The sequence below is a fragment of the Mytilus edulis genome, unplaced genomic scaffold (genome assembly GCF_963676685.1).
Source record: "Mytilus edulis unplaced genomic scaffold, xbMytEdul2.2 SCAFFOLD_1639, whole genome shotgun sequence".
Classification (NCBI taxonomy): Eukaryota; Metazoa; Mollusca; class Bivalvia; order Mytilida; family Mytilidae; genus Mytilus; species Mytilus edulis.
In genome coordinates, this window is record NW_027269170.1 from 1 (window position 1) to 22,663 (window position 22,663).

The 22,663-nt window shown below is 32.8% G+C and overlaps 2 protein-coding genes across 2 annotated transcripts; one reads left to right on the top strand and one right to left on the bottom strand.

The window, feature by feature from the left end:
- The first annotated feature begins 12 nt into the window (after nucleotides 1–12).
- LOC139509621 (O(6)-methylguanine-induced apoptosis 2-like) lies at nucleotides 13–11,560 on the top strand. The gene is made up of 4 exons (XM_071296219.1): nucleotides 13–81; nucleotides 4,001–4,065; nucleotides 5,362–5,552; nucleotides 9,165–11,560. Exons 1-4 carry the CDS (start codon nucleotides 61–63, stop codon nucleotides 9,230–9,232), a joined length of 345 nt encoding a protein of 114 aa, XP_071152320.1. The 5' UTR covers nucleotides 13–60; the 3' UTR covers nucleotides 9,233–11,560.
- A 6,972-nt stretch (nucleotides 11,561–18,532) lies between these two features.
- On the bottom strand, nucleotides 18,533–19,975 carry LOC139509620 (neurensin-1-like). Its single transcript, XM_071296218.1, has 2 exons — nucleotides 19,763–19,975; nucleotides 18,533–19,367 (listed from the first exon to the last, which is right to left on the bottom strand). The coding sequence occupies exon 2, from the start codon at nucleotides 19,309–19,311 to the stop codon at nucleotides 18,604–18,606; it is 708 nt and encodes a 235-aa protein (XP_071152319.1). The 5' UTR covers nucleotides 19,312–19,367; nucleotides 19,763–19,975; the 3' UTR covers nucleotides 18,533–18,603.
- Nucleotides 19,976–22,663: the final 2,688 nt, after the last annotated feature.

Consider the following 22,663-nt stretch of genomic DNA (forward strand, 5'->3'; position numbering starts at 1 on the left):
CTTCTTCATCAGAATGTAAAAGTTCCATTATCAAGTTTTAAATCAAAGTCAAAAAGACAGATGGCACCAAGTCCTGCTGCTGTAAGTACACAGTGTATTGACTTCTCAGTTATTATAGGCTTATTCACACTTTTGTTCTTAAAATTACACACAAACAAAATATTTTTTTTTTATTTGAAGTGTTCTGTAACACTTGAATCTGTTTTTAGGGGTTTTCATACACTCTCCTATAGTAAGGATGGATTAACACTTTCACTACTGATTTTATTTTTTCCGCGGGTTTCTGTGGCCGAGGCAAATTTGCACGCTCAGATTCCCCAGCCTGAATTAATTTCGTGATCGGTGCTTCAAGAAAAGTTGCAAATTGAAAAACGTGCTGCAACTCGAGAACGCAGTCTCAGATCGCCTAAACAACTGATACAGAAGTTCAAAAGTTTGCTCTGTAAAAGATTTTCATAGTGAATTAAAATTAAAACAAAAAATAATGTCTTTACAATGCTTGAAAGATCGATTTTTGTTACCTTTTTAGCTCAATGTTGCCAAAATGTCGACATTCGGATGTACTTTTTTACGTTAAAAATGTGTTTAAACGGATATAATTCAGCAAATCATTATAACCGAGTCTTCTTATTTCTCTTATCACTCGTTTTTTGTCATTTAAACATTGTTTATAGCAAAACCGAAGCTTTTTATCCCTCCTAAATTAACCGTTTGACTTTTCGTTTCCGACCGCCATTTGTATTGATGAAAAGACAACTCTGTCAATCGACGAACGACTACTCGTTTTCAAAGTGATAGATCATGATACGATCATATACTCATATATATACGGATACCACGGATACGTTGTTGATATTGTAAACACTGGTATTAAAGAGTGTTATTAAACAAACAAGATATGTTTGTTGTTTCATTTTCCCTGGTAAACATAACAATACTTTATAAAAAAAAAAAAAAAAAAAAATCTGCTAAAAAAAAATATTTTTGGTTCAATCAGACATATACGTCTCTGGCGCTGCATATTTTAGAAGAATAAAAAAGCAGAATATAGTTGGTCATGATTATCTTTTATAAGTAGATAAACAAAATGGATTAATTATTTACCAGGATCAACCATTATATATAAATATACAAGTATTTTTGTAGTTGGTCTTTTTTTCAAAGGTTTGGTGTTTTTTCAACTTCCTCTATTACCATGATTACCAATATGCAACAGCTTTGTTCTAGATTTTCTGATTATGTAATTTGAAAAACTTTTAATCACTGAGTATATAAAATATATTAAATTACTATTTTAATTATGATAGATACTTTAGTTATCACATATATGCATGTACATTGTAATCATGTGAAGAATAATCACTTACACAATGAATTTCTACTCTCATTACATATGTACACATATCTGTCATATGTTTCATCCTTTCTTGATAATTCAGTGCATTTTCATTTTTTCCATATCAAGTTACAAAACTTTAGATTTTGATAAAAAATTTAGCAATATTTTCCCATAAATATATAATCAGTATTACAATTAACTAAGAGAATTTGATAACTAAATTATGAACTTTCAACAATAAAATTTTAACAAACAACAAGAACAAATTAAATACAGCAAACTTGACTTCTCTCTTTATTGTTCCAGTTTGAAGGCATGTGTGTGAACTTATGTCTAGTAATGGCCTTACCCTGCTTACCCCAGCACAAAATATCTATTTATCAATCCTTTTTACCAGCAAACAAGAAAACTAAAGAAATTTAAGGTTGGATGAATGGTAAATAATATGTAGGCATTACAAATTTAACTATCCCAAGTAAATTGAAATATACTTTTTTGAGCCATTGCAAGGTTTTTTGATAATATCAATAATACTAAATGTATTGGTCAGACACCCCTGTTTGAAGGGTAGTCAACAATGGCAAAGGGGTAGTTTAACCTCTTATCTTGCTAACTGGCCAACATTTATTACACATTTAACTTGACCAATATATATTATATTAACAAGATTGAGACATTTGTTTTGTTCTTCAGAGTTTCAACTAATGAAACAACAGGTTAAATATTACAGAAAGGATCAACATTTTGTTCACGTAATCAAGTTTCATTTACTATGATGGTCAGAGAAATGAAGGTACCATAAAATATGGGTATACCTGTCCCTAATCATTGTACAAGAAAATATTGAGGTGACCATTATTGGATCTGTTAACCAATACAACTTAGTAAATGGTATGCAAGACCAAGAAATGCTTTCATTTCTGATTTGTAGCTCCAAGGCATTTTGTTGTCATTTGGCCTTTGCCTTTGTAGTGAATATGAAAATAGGGAGATGAGGTATGATTGACAATAAGACCACTATCCACCAAAGTTCAAATACAGTGGATGTAAGCAATTATAGGCAACCATATGGCCTTCATCAATGAGAAAATCCCATAATGTAAAGTCAGCTATAAAAGGCCCACCAGACATGAGAAATATTAAACAATTCGACTGAGAAAACTAACTGCCTATATATATAGCTGCATGTTCTTGATTACAAAACAATTAATCTAAAATGAAAATGACAGACATGAACCAACAACAACCAGTGAACTACATGCTCCTGACTTGGGACAGGCACATAATGAGTGTAGCAGGGTTAAACGTGTTTGTGAGCGCTCAACCTTTCCCCCTTATCTGGGATAGTGACATAACAGCACCTTTGAAAATCAGTGGAAAGCTTAAAGTTATCAGTTTTGTTGATTTAAAATGCATTCAAGAAAAGGATTGTCCATATAAAGTTGCCCTAAATCTGACACCTCCTTTTCAGTACCCATGACATGACTTAGCCAAATATTCCCACAAGGGGCAAATATATGTGTAGACTTTTTCAACACTACTAATCTCATTGTTTGTGCCACCAATTAATATTAACCTCCTGCTCCCCTTTGGCTTCCTCATTATTTGACTCATTATAGCCCTCACTGTCATCTTTCCCCTGCCCACCCTGACCAATTCTTGACCTTTCCTCATTAAGTAAGTAAGACCTCTTTTCAGGCATTAATAACATCAGTTTCACTGAACCTGCAAATTCTACATCAGTTTCGTCTGACGACATTTTCACACTGAAATACTAGCAGACGAAGTTGCACTTCCTAAACTGCTTTCAATTTCGTGCATTGTTCTCCCGTACATTCACAGCCCTATCCGCTTATTTCACCCGATACTCAATCAAAGTGTATGTGTCACCCGAGTACCAGCTTTTCAAAGCCATATCTCTGTTCCCTCGAAATCGAGAATTGTTTTTGCAGCAAAGCCATGAACGCGAAAAAAAACTTACTTGTCTAGTTCCGATTTGTGGGGGGAATAAAAAGATCGCTATCATATTTATTTAAGATATATTGAACCATTTATTTTTATTGTATAGTCAAAACTACCTAAGAATAATAAAGGGCTTCATCAAAACACAGAAAACAGCTGTACTTCCACTCCTCGTTATCGAGAGAAGCCATTTTGAAACCCCACATGACCTCAAAACGTGTTTCCGGTTCTAATTTTAGAAAATAAAATTTTCCGATTTGATTTATTTACCTTTCACGATGTTTTTAATGCTGTTGAAGAACTGAAATAATACCCTCAGATATCGTAGATTTTAATTGAAACATTGATTTCAACTGTTAAGAACGGCAAATAGCGTAAAATTGCGGCTTTTATTGGGACAATATTTATGTATCCTGAAGGATACACTCGCCCTGCGCATCGTGTATCCTCAAGGATACATCCGCCCTGCGCATTGTGTATCCTCAAGGATACACTCGCCGCGAAAGGGTTAAGGTGTATTGTCTACCACATATGTACCTAACAAACTTTATCTTCATACTATTTAATAAAAGTTTTGAATTAAATTAAATAAAGTTGAAAAGAGATCTTTAAGCTGGTTTGAGTTGAAATATAAAAGATAATTTTCACTTCTTCTGTCTGATTTTAGTATAAATTTTGTGTGTTTTATGTTTAATAAAGGTACCTGGTCCAGGAGCATATAAACCACATGAAGCAATAGACCCAGCAAAAAAACAGTTATTCCCGTAAGTTTTACTAATTTTTACTACCAATAGAAGATGATAGGGTGAACTGTGGATTTCTGTCCGTATTTGATTCCATGGATTTGCTTCAGTCTGCAGGCCTATAAAATATTTGAACTTCTTACAGTGCTACACATTAACCCACAAATCCATAATATCCAACAAATAACTATGAACCTATAGCATAAGAATGTTAACTCATTTGCTTATCAGTCATCATCATATATATGATTTGTACATATTTTTCTAAATGATCAGATCATTATTGTCTTAGTTATAGTATTTACTTTGTTTTTTAAAGATATTTTCATATTTATAAGTGATTTGAATAACAATGGCCTATTATAAAAGTTCCAGACATCTACTTAAACTTTGTTTTATAAAGTAAGCTTAAATGGATTTTTAAATAGTTTTATAATTTAAAAAAATACTTTGCATAAAGTGTGATGAATGTGTTTTGTCTCACCCTTGGAAGAGTTGCAGTTTGGGAGACATATGTTTTTACTATATGCCACCAGCAGCATAATTTATTTGTATAAAGCTGTATATTTCCGAAAGGTAGAAGACCTGGATGCTTAATTAATCCTTTGTATGCAGATACCTTATTTGATGAAGAAGTATTTGTCTATTGTATATCCATTGTCCTTGACCACATTTTCATGGTAAAGCAACTCTTTAACAAAAAATATACGTTTTTTTTCTCATGAAAATTCTACACTTATTATGAGTAATAAGATATTTATATATGGTATATGGGTTCCTTGCAATGTCTACATCAGTACATGTCTGTCAAATAGGGTTCACCTGTCCACAACCTCACATCATTGATCAGTGACCAAGGTTTAAGTAACATGATTACGTTAGTTTCTCAGATACTATAACCGTAGATCAACCATATGTGCTGTATCATCAGAAATTATTGTAATGGGTACCTGTCAGTCTTGTAGGAATCATCTGACCTTGACCTCATTTCTATGTTTCTTTCTTTGGTTATTATTGATGTTTTTGTATGTTTTTCAAATACTTTAAGCAATAAGACAACTATATTTGATGCATGGAATAATTATAAGGTGTACCTGTCTGTCTTACAGGATTTATCTGACCTTGACATCATTGTCATAGATCTTAAAAAGTGTGAATTGTATGTCTATGTGATGCATGTATCAACCCTTCGTCTTAAAGACTTTCAACATAAAATCAGTGGTCAGTAGGGCAGCGTGTGCACTCTTTGTTGTAACTTAATATTATATTTACCCAATAAAAGCAATGCTAATAAATTTGAAATATTTGATTATACAGGAGGAAGCATTATTTATGTATATCTGCCCCTGCTATGCCATTACCTGATACTCCTCCACAACCAGGACCAGGAAGTTATGAAACAGTTAATTATGAAGGACAACCCAAGCATTATATGTCATCATCTGCCTTTGTTTCTACGACAAGTCGATGGACAGGTACTGCCAAAGAGGGAGAACAACCAGGACCAGGTAATACTTTTGTTTACAATGTTTTGTTGGTAATTTGAGTGATAAATACTATTTGGGAGGGGGCTTATATAAACTGACCATGCATGCAGCATACATGCATGATAAAATCTGTTAAAATTAGTAGGTCAAAGAACCCCTTAAAATAGAAGAAAAAAAATTCCCAGCTTCATGGAAGATGTCATTTATGAGGCTTTTTTTGTATGTATATTGTTCAGACTGGGAATATTGTTTATACCCAAAAGTTGATTAGTCATTTTTTATACGACCGCAAAAATTGAAAATTTTTTGGTCGTATATTGGTATCACGTTGGCGTCGTCGTCGTCCTAATACTTTTAGTTTTTGCACTCTAACTTTAGTAAAAGTGAATAGAAATCTATGAAATTTTAACACAAGGTTTATGATCACAAAAGGAAGGTTGGGATTGATTTTTGGAGTTTTGGTTCCAACAGTTTAGGAATTAGGGGCCAAAAAAGGGCCAAAATAAGCATTATTCTTGGTTTTCGCACAATAACTTTAGTATAAGTGTTAGTATAAGTGAATAGAAATCAATGAAATTTAAACACAAGGTTTATGACCACAAAAGGAAGGTTGGGATTTATTTTGGGAGTTAAGGTCCCAACAGTTTAGGAATTAGGGGCCAAAAAGGGGCCCAAATAAGCATTATTCTTGGTTTTCGCACCATCACTTTAGTATAAGTAAATAGAAATCTATGAAATTTAAACACAAGGTTTATGACCATAAAAGGAAGGTTGGGTTTAATTTTGGGAGTTTGGGTCCCAACAGTTTAGGAATAAGGGGCCCAAAGGGTCCCAAATTGAACTTTGTTTGATTTCATCAAAAATTGAAAAATTGGGGTTCTTTGATATGCTGAATCTAACTGTGTATGTAAATTCTTAATTTTTGGTCCTGTTCTCAAATTAGTCTACATTAAGGTCCAAAGGATCCAAAATTAAACTTAGTTTGATTTTAACAAAAATTGAATCCTTGGGGTTCTTTGATATGCTGAATCTAAAAATGTACTTAGATTTTTGATTATTGGCCCAGTTTTCAAGTTGGTCCAAATCGGGGTCCAAAATTAAACTTTGTTTGATTTTATCAAAAATTGAATAATTGGGGTTTCTTTGATATGCCAAATCTAACTGTGTATGTAGATTCTTAATTTTTGGTCCCCTTTTCAAATTGGTCTACATTAAAGTCCAAAGGGTCCAAAATTAAACTAAGTTTGATTTTAACAAAAATTGTATTCTTGGGCTTTTTTGATTGATTGTTGGTTGCTTAACGTCCAGTGGCAAATATTTCATGCATATTCAGGACGACAGGCTTTTTTGATATGCTGAATCTAAACATGTACTTAGATTTTTGATTATGGGACCAGTTTTCAAGTTGGTTCAAATCAGGATCCAAAATTATTATATTAAGTATTGTGCAATAGCAAGAAATTTTCAATTGTACAGTATTCAGCAATAGCAAGAAATCTTCAATTGCACAGTATTGTGCAATAGCAAGAAATTTTCAATTGCACAGTATTGCGCAATAGCAAGAAATCTTCAGTTGCACAGTATTGTGCAATAGCAAATATTTTCAATTGCACAGTATTGCTCAATAGCAAGAAATATCTAATTGCACAATATTGTGCAATAGCAAGGAATTTTCGATTGGAGTAACTCAGTTATCTTTCTTTGTCCAGAATAGTAGTTGAATCAACTTAAATCATTGTTTTATACACTATACAATGTATATTTACTTTTACTACCAACTGATAAATTAAAACAATCTTTATCATTCAGTGACAACAAGCACTTTATTTTACATTTTAATATTTTATGATGTATTTAAATGAGTAGTTATTGTTGCAAACTCCATTAGAAATTTGAATTGAGATCAGTTTTGGAAAAAGGGAAAGGGGGATGTGAAAAAATAATGGGAGAGAGGGGGGAGGTTAAATTTTTCTCATTTCAGATTTCATAAATAAAAAGAAAATTTCTTCAAACATTTTTTTGAGAGGATTAATATTCAACAGCATAGTGAATTGCTCAAAGGCAAAAAAAAAATTCATTAGACCACATTCATTCTGTGTCAGAAACCTATGCTGTGTCAACTATTTAATCACAATCCAAGTTCAGAGCTGAATCAAGCTTGAATGTTGTGTCCATACTTGCCTCAACCGTTCAGGGTTCGACCTCTGTGGTCGTATAAAGCTGCGCCCTGCGGAGCATCTGGTTACTCCCATGCAATTTACAAAAGATTTATGACAAAATAGATTGTGACATTCCAAATTCCAAATTCTTTATTACCTTGAACTTTACAGTTCATCATTCAATGTTTCTTATACATGTTGTGGCTTAGTGCAAGAAGTAATGCATCACAGTCAAAAGGCCATCTGAAAGTTAACAGGAAATGGGTTGTAATTGGTTTTGTTTTTAGTCCCTACCGACGACATCGAAGGGGACTTTAGGTTTGCACTCCGTCTGTCTGTCCATCTGTCATTCAGTCTGGAAAATCAGTTTTCCACACTTTCATTCTTCTTTGAAGATATTGATTTGAAATTTGATATATAGTTTTATCATGACAAGTTACAGATCAAGGTTGAATTTTGTTCCGGTCTGATGATTTTTTGCAGAGTTATGGTCCTTGAACTTAGAAAATTTATCCAAATAATCAGTTTTCCACACTTTGCCTATTGCTTGAATATATTGAATCTGTTAATTGTTATGTAGATTACACCATGACAAGTTATAGATCTAGTTAGAGTTTTGTTCCAATACAATGATTTTCAGTGGCAGATCCAGATCTTTTCCTAAAGGGGGGGGGGGGGGGGGGGGGGGGCACTCCAGTCATGCATCAGTGATTCCCTATATAATCAACCAAATTTTTCCCACAAAAGAGGGGGCCAGCACCCCCACCCCATCCCACCCCCTGGATCCGCCTATGATTTTTTAACTAGTAGGCCAGGGGACTATGTATTGCCATGCAATACTCACAGAATGCTCGTTGTTATTGTTTTAGTATTCTATTAATACTTTCAAAAAAAGCTGCAGAATATTATATGCAAATAGATTAGATTAAAAACCCTTTCAGACAAAAAAAGAGAAAAAAACACTGTTGTGTTTGTAATTTTTACAGAGTTTAAAAACCTGTTTCGCCAAATTCAGGATTGGACTTTCATTCATATTCATTTCAATTTTTTCCAGTCCTGTTCTGTAACCATAACTTTGATTGTAGCATCAACATAGGCTCTCCGTATAACTAATACATAATATCCAATACAAATGTCATTACCATTTGTTTAGCCTTGCAATATATGTTTGTTGTCGGTTAATATCCCTAGTGAAATAGATTTCCACCTTTATATCTATTGATTATATATGTAAGAATAGAAAGAAAACATAACATGTTGTTGACTTCCTTTAACACTGGTTTTATTTGTCTTCAAAATCTCTGAAGTCATTCAGGTACAATAATTTAATGATCATTATTCTATTGATATTTAAATATTTATGTAGCATTGTCAGTAGTACCATTGGTTGATGATCTTTGGTGTGTCCTGGGAAAGCTTTGCTTCAATATAACATTAATTACAATTAATAGCTGTTATATTTATTGATTTGTAGCTCATTATAGACCTATCAACATGGGAAGGCAATCCTTTATATACAATGCTGCTAGCAAATGGATATAAAGTCAAGGAAAAAATAAATATGTATTATGACTTAGAGCCAAAAGGTCCATCAAAGTAAATTGGCTGAAATTGTGAATTATAAATAAAACCAGATCTAGAATCAGATGTGAAACAGATTATAAAAAACCTCATGCAGAAAGCCATGTCTAAACAATTTTTTTGCATTGCTTATATTAATCTGGTGGACATTCCCGAGTTGTATGCTGTCAGACCTGTGTGGGAGTGGGAAAATATGTATGTAAAAGAAGTTTTGTTACATTTCAAAATGTTTTCGATAGTTGAACTGCTTTATTATTTTATGTATATGATATTTTTACACTATTATATTGATTAAAAAATCTTTTAACAATCAGTATTATCAATTTAATTATTTTTCTTTGTGCTATGGTTCTCTTCACTGTGATACAGATATTTTCTATGGGTTATATATTTCCTGAATATTGGGATATAAGATTTCTGTGAAAAAGGTTATTTTAACAAAGTCCAATTTTGTATTAATAATTGAAATGAATCATTACAGTAACACTTACTGGACATCTTTATTTATTTTGATTTTTATTGTGTTATTTTTAATCAAAACATTAGTTGTAAATCATGATACAAAATGAATTGTTGATATTTATAAATCAGACGTGGAAAAAACAGTATGTCTGCTGTGTGTATTTTTCCTGTTTGAAAATACTCTCACATACAGTTTTACTAATTCAGATATATTTTACTTATAACAAATATGGCCACTAGTCAAATCTTAAATGTTGATTGTTACTGCCAGACTTCTGAATTGAAAGAGTATTTCTTTCAAATCAACCCAAGACTGATCAATCATGTAACATAATAACCTTGATTTACAAGTTGAAGTTAAAGGCTGATTTTCCAATACTACTGTAGTTTTCGATTTTCAGACCCAATTTAGTTTGTGAACATCAGGTTAACCTTGGATGTAGAATGGTTGATATGTGTAGGCAGTAGTATTGATTGTTATACACCTCTGTAAACTTCCTTACGCTGCTGCGCTACGTTAATCAATTGATTGAAGTGAAAATAGATTTTTATTTTAGGTTTACATGGAGATATCTTTTTGTGACAGTGTTGTATTGGTTTATGCCTGATAAGCATCATTACCAAATGAGATTTGTTTACTCTTCATTTAAATAATTGCTTTTATTTGGTTATTACCATAAATTTGCTCATGAATAATGAAAAACTTCAATGTTGGAATAGAAATCTGGTTTTATTGTGTACAAGTACTTAATTAATTTAAGATATAGTAAAATAAACTGTATTTCAAAATGTATAAACCCAGTCATAAGATTTGTCTGATATTTAATTATTAAAATGTAACAGAAATTAAAACCCCAGAAATTTTTTTGCTTTAAAAGTGGTTTCCTAAACAAAAAATCCAATTTGAATGCCATCCCCCCATCTATAGTAGCTAATTATCAGACTGTGTGTGACATTATTGTAAGGATTAGTGACATCTTATTGATTTGGTTTATTTTCTTAGAACTTTTCCATCAATACTATTGATTGTGTAAAGACATCTTCCATTGTTTGCCAAGATGTAGGAGGATATCTGGTCTTTAAGTTAATATTTTCCCATATCTTTACGTCCATTGTTAGGATATTTTTAATGACAATTATAAGAGTTGAATTTTTTTTTATAATCCTACAATTTTAAATCATATACATCAATAAAATATTTTAAAATATGTCAATGAAGGAAACAATATCATAACAGAAATGGTGTGTATTTGATGTCTATATATGTCTCTGATGTCATATTCAATTCTATAAAATTTAGATTAATTGTTTTATAGAGGGAGAATAAATAGAAATCAAAACAAGAAATTGCAATAAATTAGATAAAGACAAAAAATACATAATTTTTTTAGTTAGATAAAATTTGAGTTATGTAAATCAAAATTTTGAGGTTACATAAACCCCAAATTTTGTGGTTATATAAATGGAAATTTTGTGGTTATGTAAATGGATTATTATGTAATAAGTTGTAACCCAGAAGCTTATCTGAATCCTTTGTCTAGTGTTATCTTTAGTGTTGACTGTAATTAAGACACCAATTAGATCATTGATATGTTAGATTATACACAAGTGATCAGGTTTATGTAAGATTTGTTTATTTATCTTCTATGTAATATGATGTGTGATAGGATTTGAGCAAAAGAGAAGGTGGGAGTGTAATGTATATAAGCTGGGGCTATAAATTGGTGCCAGATGAGAGTTAAAGAATTATCTGTGATAAAAATGTTTTTATTTTGTTATAGTTGTGTCATTATTAAGATTTTAATAAATATTTATATTATTCTTCTAGATCTTGTTAGCAAATATTAATTAGTTCATTCCATTGAAAAATCTATATAAAACACAAACACATAATAGTAATTTATAGATTAAACAGGTTTATTCTGAAATGGATAAATAAAGAAAAAAGTTATTGCAAACCAGCATTAGTGAAAAGGGAAATGTTATCAAATTTTGATCAGATTCAACACAGTTATTTTTTAGGATGGATTGTCAGGTTGCAATTGACCCTTATCTAATTTTAACCTTTTAAATAATATAACATTTTAATGGAAATTAAATAATTACTTCCAGTAACAATATGTGAACTTTTTAAAAAGCAATGCAAGGTTAAAGATAAAAATTTATTTGATCTGATTGTATGCTTGAGAAAGGTACAAAAATCAATTTATTAAAGTGTTTAACCATTACCCTGTTCACTCTTATTATTATTTAAAGTCTTATTTCTCCCGATATCTCCAGCCATTAAGTTCATGTGAATAACCTCTTCACTATTGTATAGCTAGAATCTACATAACAATACAACTAAACACTTACCTGGACAAAGGGCATTGCACAAATTTAGATAAAAGATATGAAATACTCAAAAAAGACAAATATTTCTTCTCATATAGATTGTTAAATAGATAGGCATAGTTATGAACAGAAAACAAAGTAAATACAATGTATGTCAAAATTGAGGGATGTTTATGATCATATGTGTAACGTTTGTAGCCTATATATATTAACTAAGAGACAAGCCATGTGTACTGATTAACATACTTTAATATAATGCTAGAGCTAAGTAATCAACACAAATACATAAAGCAATACGACGCGACCTTATCTGCTATGTCCATCAACACAACACGTGCGTGAACTCTGAACTGTATAGATATTTATGAATGAATGAAAGTTACAATATTACATCTCTTCTTTTCTCAGATTAAACTTCTACTTTAATTAATTATATTACTGTCTGTGTAGTCATAAAATCTTTAACTGTCTGTGTAAACAAATTAAGTGATAAGATGCATAAAATTGTATCAATAGAAAATTAGAACTTTATAGTCTGTGATAAATGTAAATTATCTGGTACGCGTACTGTAATGTCAATATAATTAGTGGATCGTCTGATCAATCTGATAAGGCTATCATTACGAGTGTGAATAGTAAATTCCACAAAATTGATTTGTATCATAAATTCACAAACATATAAATCAACATCAAACCTAACTGATACATCAGAAAGAGCACAGGATTATTATGCCTGTAACACAGCCCTTTAACGCACATAATCATCGAGATGTTTCGGTGTTTGTTTTTCTCGTGATGATCTTCTTAATGGTGTGTTTGGTATAATGTCATCATCAATGATTTCTCCTATTTCCTCATCAGTCATTATCTTAGATTTCCCAACCTTTTTGAAGTGTGACGAATTTCGAGTTATATCTTTTTGTTGTTCATTCGTTGCCGTAATCATACTACCCTTTTTATTCTTGATTGTTAATGGTTGAGGATTGTACGGGGTAGATAGTTTATCTTTCTTTTCCTGTTTAACTAGTACGGTATATCCTACTGTAAAATCAGGTACTTTTACTGAATGTTTTTTCTCGAAGTATAATTTCATTTTACTTTTGTTCTTGTGGTCTTCATTTCGAACTTCACTGTCGGCTTGGTCATTTGTTGAAATGTTCGGCATTTTGGTATTAATTTTTCTTCCAAATAAAAGTTCTGCCGGGGACACGTTAGTTGTTGAGTGCGGTGTTGCTCTATAATTGCGAAGAAATGTGTGTATTTCTTGTCTCCAACTACGATGTTCCGTTTGAGCTGCACGAATTGCTTTTCCTATAGTTCTCATGAATCTTTCACTTTCCGCGTTAGCGCGAGGCCATAACGGAGTTATTTTGCGGTGCTTAAAACCCATGTTATCTGCAAAATTTCGGAACTCTCCTGAATTAAACGGCGGTCCGTTGTCTGTTTTCAGTTCTTTCGGTATTCCAAAAATTGAGAAAGTTTTGTCTAATAGCGGTATGACGGATTCTGCGGTTAAACTGGTTAAGGTTTCTATTACAGGATACCTTGAGTATTCATCAATTATAACCATAACGTAATATCCATTCGGAAATGGTCCACAAAAGTCCATGCTGAGATTCTCCCATACATTATTCGGTATCTCAGACATTTGTAACGGTTCGAAAACATTTTTCGGGGTTGACGCTAAACATGGTATACATGATTTACACGTTTGTTCTACAAGTTTGTCTATTCCAGGGAAGTATACCTTTTCACGTAACAACTGCTTTGTACGTACTATGCCCTGGTGCCCTTCATGTGCAAGGTCAATTACACGCATCTGTAAATCTTTCGGAATGACAATTCTATTATCATGAAGTATGATCTCCATATCATTAACGGGAACGATTGTTAATTCGTATCGTAATCTTGAGAATGTATCTAGCGTATTACTCTCATACTTGTCCCACCTGTTTGATTTTAATGCAGTAATAACAGTTTGTAGATCTTTATCTTTTTGTGTACTGTCAGCTATTTCATTTAGGGTCATTGCCTTCGGCACAGCGTTGTCAGTTAAGTATCGGACATATTCTTCAGCTAATTGAGAATGTTTACATGCGATTGATGTATTCGGGGTCGGATGTCTTGATAAATAATCAGCTGCGTTCACCTTTCCTGGCTTGTACTGTACTTTGAAATTATATCCCTGTAATCTTAATCTCCATCTTTTAATGCGTGCTGGTGTTTTTGCCTTTGGACTGTTGAATATAGTTTCAAGCGGTTGGTGATCGGATACCAATGTAAATGATTGTCCGTACAAGTAAAGGTGAAAATGTTCAATTGCCCATACAATTGCTAATGCTTCCTTTTCTGTTTGCGAATAGCGTGTTTCAACGTCTGTCAATGATCGGCTTGCGTATGCGATTATTTTTCCGTTTTGTGTTAATAATCCAGCTAATCCAACGGGACTTGCATCTACTATCAACATTGTTTCTTTGTTAGGGTCAAAGTATGACATCACACGGTCAGCAACAAGTTCATTCTTTAGCTTGTCAAATGATTCCTGTTGTTCAGATGTCCATTCCCACTTGGAATCCTGCTTTGTTAATCTGCGGAGCGGTTCAGTTATAGTTGAGTAATTTGGAATAAAACGTCCAACATAATTAGTCATTGCTAAGAAACTACGAATTTCACCTACGTCTTTCGGTATTGTCGTGTTCCTGATAGCGCTTATTTTTCTTGGATCGGCTGATATGCCATCTTCACTAAAATATGACCATAGAATTCAGTTTGTTCTTATTAAATTCACATTTTGCCTTATTTAATGTCAAGTTCTTTTCTTTAAGACGTGAAAATAGTTTTTCCAATCGTTTATCATGTTCGTCCTGGTTCCTTCCAAATACGATTATATCGTCGGATATATTTCGGACTCCATCTAATCCTTCCAGTGCATTACTCAGTGTGTTTTGGAATAACTCTGCGGCTGATGAAACACCAAAACTGAGTCGTTTGTATCTACGTAATCCTACGTGTGTCGTGAAGGTTGTGATGTTCCGGGATTCTTCGTTTAACTCCAATTGATGATATCCACATTAGAATTATTGATTTTCACGTTGATTTTCGGTTGTCCTTTCTGTACTTTATTCACAGTATTTTCTCGTAATCCAAAAACGTAACCATCGTCAGAACTGCTATCACGATCATCATCATGTTCGTATTTGTCAACTTTGTTTACTTTTCTTTTGAAAGTGCTAGTTCATCTATACGTTTGGATCTACATACAGAAGCGAAATGATTCAACTTTTTACATGAGTTGCAACTTTTTCCAAATGCCGGACACTTGTTTGCATGTGGAAAAATCACCTCCACAGTTTCTGCAAGTATTCTTTTCTTTACGTTGTGGTCAGTTTGTGTCTTTAGAAATCGTGGTCCGTTTCGACGTTTTCCAACTCCTTTTCTCACAGCATTTGCGGATTGTTTGTCTGATTGTTCAATTTCCGTTGCCTGTTTTTCGGAAAGTTCTAACGCTCTAGCTGATGAAATTAATCCTTCAAGGGTCGTGTCTTCCCGAAGAGCCTTTCGTCTTAGTCTAGTTGAATGACAACCTTGGATTATTTGCGATTTTACTTCTTTAGATGTTTCCGTAAATTCACAGTTTACAGCTAGCTGGCGTAATCTCGTGTGAAAACTGTCGATAGTTTCATCAGATGTTTGTTTGGCTTGCCTAAATTTGTAGATTTCATATTCCGTATTTCTTTTTCGGAGCAAAGTAAGCAGTTAACTTGTGTTTAGCGGCAGCAAAGTCTTCTCCTGTATTGTCAAGGGTATCAAAGACTTCGTTGACATCTTCTCCAGCGTAATGCAACAAGAGTGCTCTTTGTCTTTTGCTGTCCTTTATGTTTAAACGATGATAAATTTTCAAGTCTACTTATCCATTTACGCCACCTTATTTCAGCATTATTCTAATGTACCGGAAAACTCGGAAAAATTGGTAAAGATGCAGCCATGGTTTGATTATCAGTGTCACTAATTATTAAATCCATTGAAATACATTTTTAACATTTCCAACTTTTGTTTTTATCCTCGTCGCCAATGTAACGTTTGTAGCCTATATATATTAACTAAGAGACAAGCCATGTGTACTGATTAACATACTTTAATATAATGCTAGAGCTAAGTAATCAACACAAATACATAAAGCAATACGACGCGACCTTATCTGCTATGTCCATCAACACAACACGTGCGTGAACTCTGAACTGTATAGATATTTATGAATGAATGAAAGTTACAATATTACAATATGGTTTGATGGTCCCCAGACAATTATTTTGACTTCTGATTATCCTGTTACTTCTTAGGTTTCAAAATATCAGTAACCTTATGCCAGAAATGTCAGTAACATACAAGGAAAAAAAACCATCATGCTATCCTCTTATACACAGTAAATTTAATTGTAAGAGGTCAATGAGATGACAACCCAACAAAACAAATAATCAAAAGGTGTATTGGATATTTGTAAAATAAGTAGAACCAATCACCACAGAAAACATGTAAATGTGTTCATTGAAAAACAGATAGTTCAATTTTAATACAAAAAATAAACCCCTAATAATTGTATCCTTGAAGTTCCTGCAATGCTTTTAAGTTTAATGCCCATCGTGATTTATTAACGAAGGTTGAAATTTCCAATCTTTGCCTTCATATTCAGTCTATCCTTGTTAAAATAGTGGGAGAGATAAAAGGTTGCTAAGAAGTGCAAAATGATAATAAATAGATTTGTCATGTTTACTAAGAATGGTACGTTTTATAAAACAGAACATTGCAATGAAGGAATTTATAGAACCAATCAAATAAATAACTGAACACCTGTTAAGTTCCCAACCTTGAAATTCACTCAAACCATAGTGGCAATATGAGCTATTACCATAAGCTATACAATGAACTTTCTTCAAATTCATCTCTGAAATTTCTTTATGGATTGTAAAACAAAATATTGACTGTTTAATCTAAAAGATGGCTGTAGAATTTTACAAACTTTTGTCCAAATTAATCAAATTATCCAGCCATTATTTGAGCTCAAACAATATTCTTAACTATTAAATGGAAGTTAGGCGCTATTGTCTTGAAAAACTATAAAAGCTAGATAACAATTAAGCTTAAATTAAAATAATGAGTAGCATGACAAGTTCTAGCAACCTCAAACTTTCAAAACAATTTGACAGCCCTATTCGGAGTAACTCAAAAGGTCATTTTCTTTGTATTGGTTAAAATTTTTCATGTTTTTGCTGTTATCTTGAAACTATTGGAAATGTTAAACGTGTCATTGGAATTTTCTTTTTACCGATTTCATCTTGGTAACAACTTGACCATATATTACCGAAATTGCAAGAATGACGTAACCAAGTTCCTCTGTATACAGTTCAGTCATATTCGGTTACAATCTGTTGAAAATATGACCGCAACTGTTGGTTTTTTTTTTTATTCTAATTGACCAATTATCTAAAATCTTATGGGACTCTATATGAATCTTACATGATTCTACACAACAAAATGGTTTTAAACTTTACAGATATAATGAACCAGAGACACTGTCAATCTTCAGTGGCGGATCCAGAAATATTCATAAGTGGGGGCCCACTGACTGACCTAAGAGGGGCCCGCTCCAGTCACGCTTCAATGATTCCCTATATAAGCAACCAAATTTTTTCCCAAAAATGGGGGACCCGGCCCCCCCCCCCCCTAAATCCGCCTCTGATCTTTGCCATTTAATTTTTATTTGGTGCCAAACAGATCCGTCATTCAAACTCTACGGAAAGTCCCATCATTGAAATAAATGCTTTTATATCTATGGTCACATGTTCAACTTCTGAAATGTTTTCTTTATGTGTTCCTATTGTACAGAAGAGTCCTAAATTACTTGGGTGAAACCTCTTTAAATAATAAGCATTTTAAAATTGCATTTATTATTTGTTGAATGTACCCATGCACTAAGAACATTTGAACCCAAAAATAATGTCAATGTTTAATACCTATGGAGTTGAACGGAACTACCAGTCACTCGAGTATATTTTTTAATACTCTTAGAGAAAAATAAAATGCATAAACCGATTTTTACCATTTTTTCTGGTATAATGGTATTGAACATTTTTTATGTAAAGTCACTTCACTGATGCTTTTAACACTTTCAATACTGTTTGTTTCTGTAAAAAAAATATATAATATATATATATTTATATCACCTAATGTTCAAGAGCATGAAAAGGATTAAGTAACTAAGTTAGCTATGATATTACGGTTTGAGTTTGAACTTCAAGCTTACACAAAACAAAGAAAAAGAGGACTAAATACGAACTTGGGATAAAAGAATACCGAACAAATGATAGATCGTTTTTGTAAATGTTTTGTGACTGTGAATTAGTTTTAACATATTTTAAAATCGTTTGCACTATTTATGTATACTTGTATGAATGACAAAAAAGAAAACAATTTGAATGCACATTTATTTTGTGGTCGTATATTACACTACTTAATTACTTGTGTGAATGTTCAGTCCATTAATCCATAAAACGCACATCTTTTGTCGGAAAATCATCTTTAAATGCTACTCTGTTTGGCTGAACACTTTTAACTTTGGAAGTTGAGGGGATCGACATTTCGATCGGGCTCAATGGTGTTTTTTCATCAGCAATGGGTATTCTTATAGAATCTTCAGAGACGTCATCGTCGCAATAACTGGTCAAAAAGCTAGGAAATAGAAGCGACATAGCGAATATAATTCCACCAGAACAAAAAAGAATCAAACCAACCAGCTTACATAAATCAAGAGTAGTATTAAATGATACAGCACTGTGATCAATATATCCTAAATTTTGGTCCTCACTTAGTTTTGTTACCATAGATTTTCTTGGAACTGTATACCCTACAAGGATACCGACAATGCCAAACAATAGCAAGTTGGCACCGCTCCAGATACATACTTTCAGCCAGATTGGAGGACATCGCCGTCTTCTTGATCTCGGATTTAATAGCAGAGCAAAGTCGTCATCTTCCTCGTATATACTCGGATCTTTAACAGAAGAATTGGGATCGTAGAATTCGTGTAAATATGACTTCACTCCAAAATAAACTGGGCATCCACTTTTCTTTTTCTTTTTTTCAGGATCGGCTTCTTCAAGAACAGTTGATGTTTTTGATAGAATTTCGTGCTCTTCCTCAGCTAATCCATCGTCAGTGAAGTTTTTCGATTCTGTACTTTCACTCATGGCATTAGTCGTAAGAACGACTCACCATCCGGCTTGGTCGGCATTTACTACGTCATCTGAATAACACAGAAAGGCTACATTAACACCCAAAGTTGACAAAACCAAACGCCTACGATTTGACATCACAATATCGACTACTTTTCAATCACTATTCATTTTGTAACTATGATTTATTTTCGCAATAAAGGAAACATGACGAATTACAAAATAAATTCAGCAGCTAAACTAAATCGAACATCAGGTTGTGATTAATTTGTTTGGAAAGAAACGCGAAGCACATTTGTATAGTCAATACACATGTATCAATTAGCAGTAAACATCTTTAAGATTGAAGAAGATATGCTTATTTTGAAATTGTAAACCAGCTTTAATTTTTGATAGATAATAAACAAAATATGGCATTACGAATAACACCATGAAAATATAAATTGGTATAAAAAAGAAAACATACCTCATTAAAATAGCCCTCCTCATTCTCACTGTAGTGCCATGACTGTCAGCTGACCAATAATGTTATTGATGTCACAACCTTGGAGATCGATTGCTGGAATAAGCTGGATTTCCTAACCAATTATTAATTATAATGACAGTTATGTCTACGTAGAAATAATATTTCTTGGAATGTGTATGGAGAAATCTGTGTTTGTAGTGTTATAGGAAAATCCTTGCTTATAGATTAGTCAATCGATTTTAATGCCTTTCCTCTAGAGAATCTGATGAGGAATTATGGTCACAGATATTTAATGCTGGTTTATATGTTGGTTCCACAAAGATTAATAACATCAATATGGCTTTGTTTGCTGAAATTGAAAATGGGACTACAATATATTTATTACATTTGAAAATTAAACAAATCCAGATAAAGCAACAGTCTGTATACCGTCTTCGTTTACTGCTCCAAAGCCATTTTACCTGAATTAACATTGCACAGGTCCTCTTCAATGATTAAGTAATAGAAATGCAGTCATTGGAGCACATTAACCAAATCATTTTAAAAAGGCAACAATATTCGCAGTGTATTTTTTTAGGGTAGAGAAATTCATTTGCCGAGTACAATAAAAAAATATGTAAACGTTCCATACTTGTTTTTTAACCCTAAATCACCACTTTACTTTTTAATCACTTTAATTTGATATTGTTTCAATGAACTTCGATAGCACACTTATACTTATACAAACAAACAAAAAACATGTTAAAAAATGTAAATACAGTGGTGAATAAATAACGTTTTAAAAATAAATTTATTTAAAGGATTGATAAGTTTACCCCGATCGTATCTAAATTTCCGGGCTCGGTAAACAACATCACCGTAAAAAAATAAGAATATATGCTATTCCGTTTGAATTATTTTGAGGTCACGAAATTTTCTGACTACCAGTGATACACGCTTATTTTTTACAGACATATAGCGAACGAATCGAGTTAGATATACATCGTAAGAAGTGTAATATTTATTGGTCGTTAAGGTTACAGTTGAGTAGAATCTTAGTGTAGAAATGCATGGTTTACGCTATATAGAAAGAGATAGGCAGCTTTAGACGTTTGGCGGGAAAATTAGTGGCCGGGTCGAAAGTTATAGGGGTGATCGTAAGGGACTCTCTATGCTCCGTAAGGGTTAACATTTAGAGAACACTCCTGTCAAGTAAATAGTGGTAAAGACCACGGGTATATAAGAGAGTGAGAAACGGCACTCGAGGCTGTCGGTTGGCTGACGATGAGCCGTCATAAGTCAACAGAATGTACGTCGGTAATATTAAGTGCTGGAAAAGCTTTAATATTTAGAGGACACTTTGTACTGGGTACAAAGTAAACGTACAAGTTGATAGGATTGACAACGCAGACCTGTCCCACTCGGAGGACAACTTGTACCAGCCCGCACTGTCTGGAAGTGACAGACTGTCCCCATTCGGACGACAGGCTGTACCAGCACACAGTGTCTGTTACAGACAGACAGACTGTACCAGCCATACTGTCTTTTAGTGACACATCGTCCCATCTTGAGGACAGGCTGTTTTATTGTATTATATTTGTATATATATAATTGTCCGTTGTTACTTTATATCGGTAAAGAGTCCGTGTGTATATTTTAGTTCATTGTGCATAATATATAGATAGTTGTAGTTTTTAGTATTACCGTATTGTTTGTGGACAGCTTGGGTCAAAGTATTTACTGGAACGGACGTTTGAGATATAAACGCCTGGTTACACGTTACAGAAGATACCAAAGAAACATCACCTTAAAAAAAAAGAGGAAAATTAACAATAAGAAAAGTCCCTCTTGTCATAGATTTTTCTGTAAAGTTTCTCGATTAAAAATGATATATCTTAATCTGGTAGAGCATGAAAGTTATTGCTGTTACAAGCATATTTTTATTTATTTAGTTCCTTCGGGTAAATTTAGGCAGTATATATTTAGAGAATTCTTGATTATTTAACAAAAAAATGTCATAAATATAGAGGTATAAGCGTTTTTGAATTTATTAATTAAATGGGATTTAGATGGGTACCTTCTGCATGAGTTTGGTCATATAACCCCGCTTTATTCTGTATGTGTGTGTCCTTAGTTAGTAGTATGTAAACCAGTGGTTGCTTTGTATCATATTTGTTTTTCGTTTATTGTTTTGCACCTCAAGGAAACTTGTCTTCTTTTTTTAATTAATTTACAACTTTGACATATCGGGGTCTTTTATATATGGTTTGAGTTTTGCTCATTGATGAAGTACACTCATGATTATGATTATTAGACTAAGTTAAGATGCAGACTAATTCACAAAGTGGCCTAGTAGTCGTATATATATAAATAGATGCCACATCTTCTTTTCATAATGACTTGCAAAATATGTCGACCAGGATGCGGAGCGAAAAGTTTGAACTGCCACCAAAAGGCATGCATGTTGTAGCTTAATTTTCCCTTGCAACAACCCACTTACAGACCCCTTAAACAGTTTCCTTTTAACAGTGCCGGTAAAAGAAGAAAAAAACGGAATATCTTATTTCTTTCGGACGTTATTTCATTTTATATAAACACACGCTCTCAGTATTTTCTGAATGGAGAAAAACTATAAATACAAGTACACAGAAACACCAAAGTTTAACTCAGAACCTCAACAAAAATAAGAGTAAATTCAGAAAAAGAAAAGTGGGGTATAGTTCAATAAAAAAGCAACTTAATAACAAAAAAATAAATAACCAAATGATAGCAACATTCAAACAACAGATAGGTGTCTTCGAAATATGTCAAGCTATCGTCCCGACTATATGAAAGTTGCTATTACATTTAACCATGGAAGTATTTTACATAGTACTTCCATGATTTAACAGAAACCATTTTTACCTATATATCTTTTTTTAA

Excerpts from the sequence above, each read along its gene's own strand:
- LOC139509621 (XM_071296219.1), top strand. The coding sequence starts at position 61 with ATGGCACCAAGTCCTGCTGCT. Across the intron at positions 82-4,000 it reads TGGCACCAAGTCCTGCTGCT|GTACCTGGTCCAGGAGCATA; the intron begins GTAAGTACACAG and ends TGTTTAATAAAG. Across the intron at positions 5,553-9,164 it reads GGGAGAACAACCAGGACCAG|CTCATTATAGACCTATCAAC; the intron begins GTAATACTTTTG and ends ATTGATTTGTAG.
- LOC139509620 (XM_071296218.1), bottom strand. The coding sequence starts at position 19,311 with ATGAGTGAAAGTACAGAATCGAAAAACTTCACTGACGATGGATTAGCT.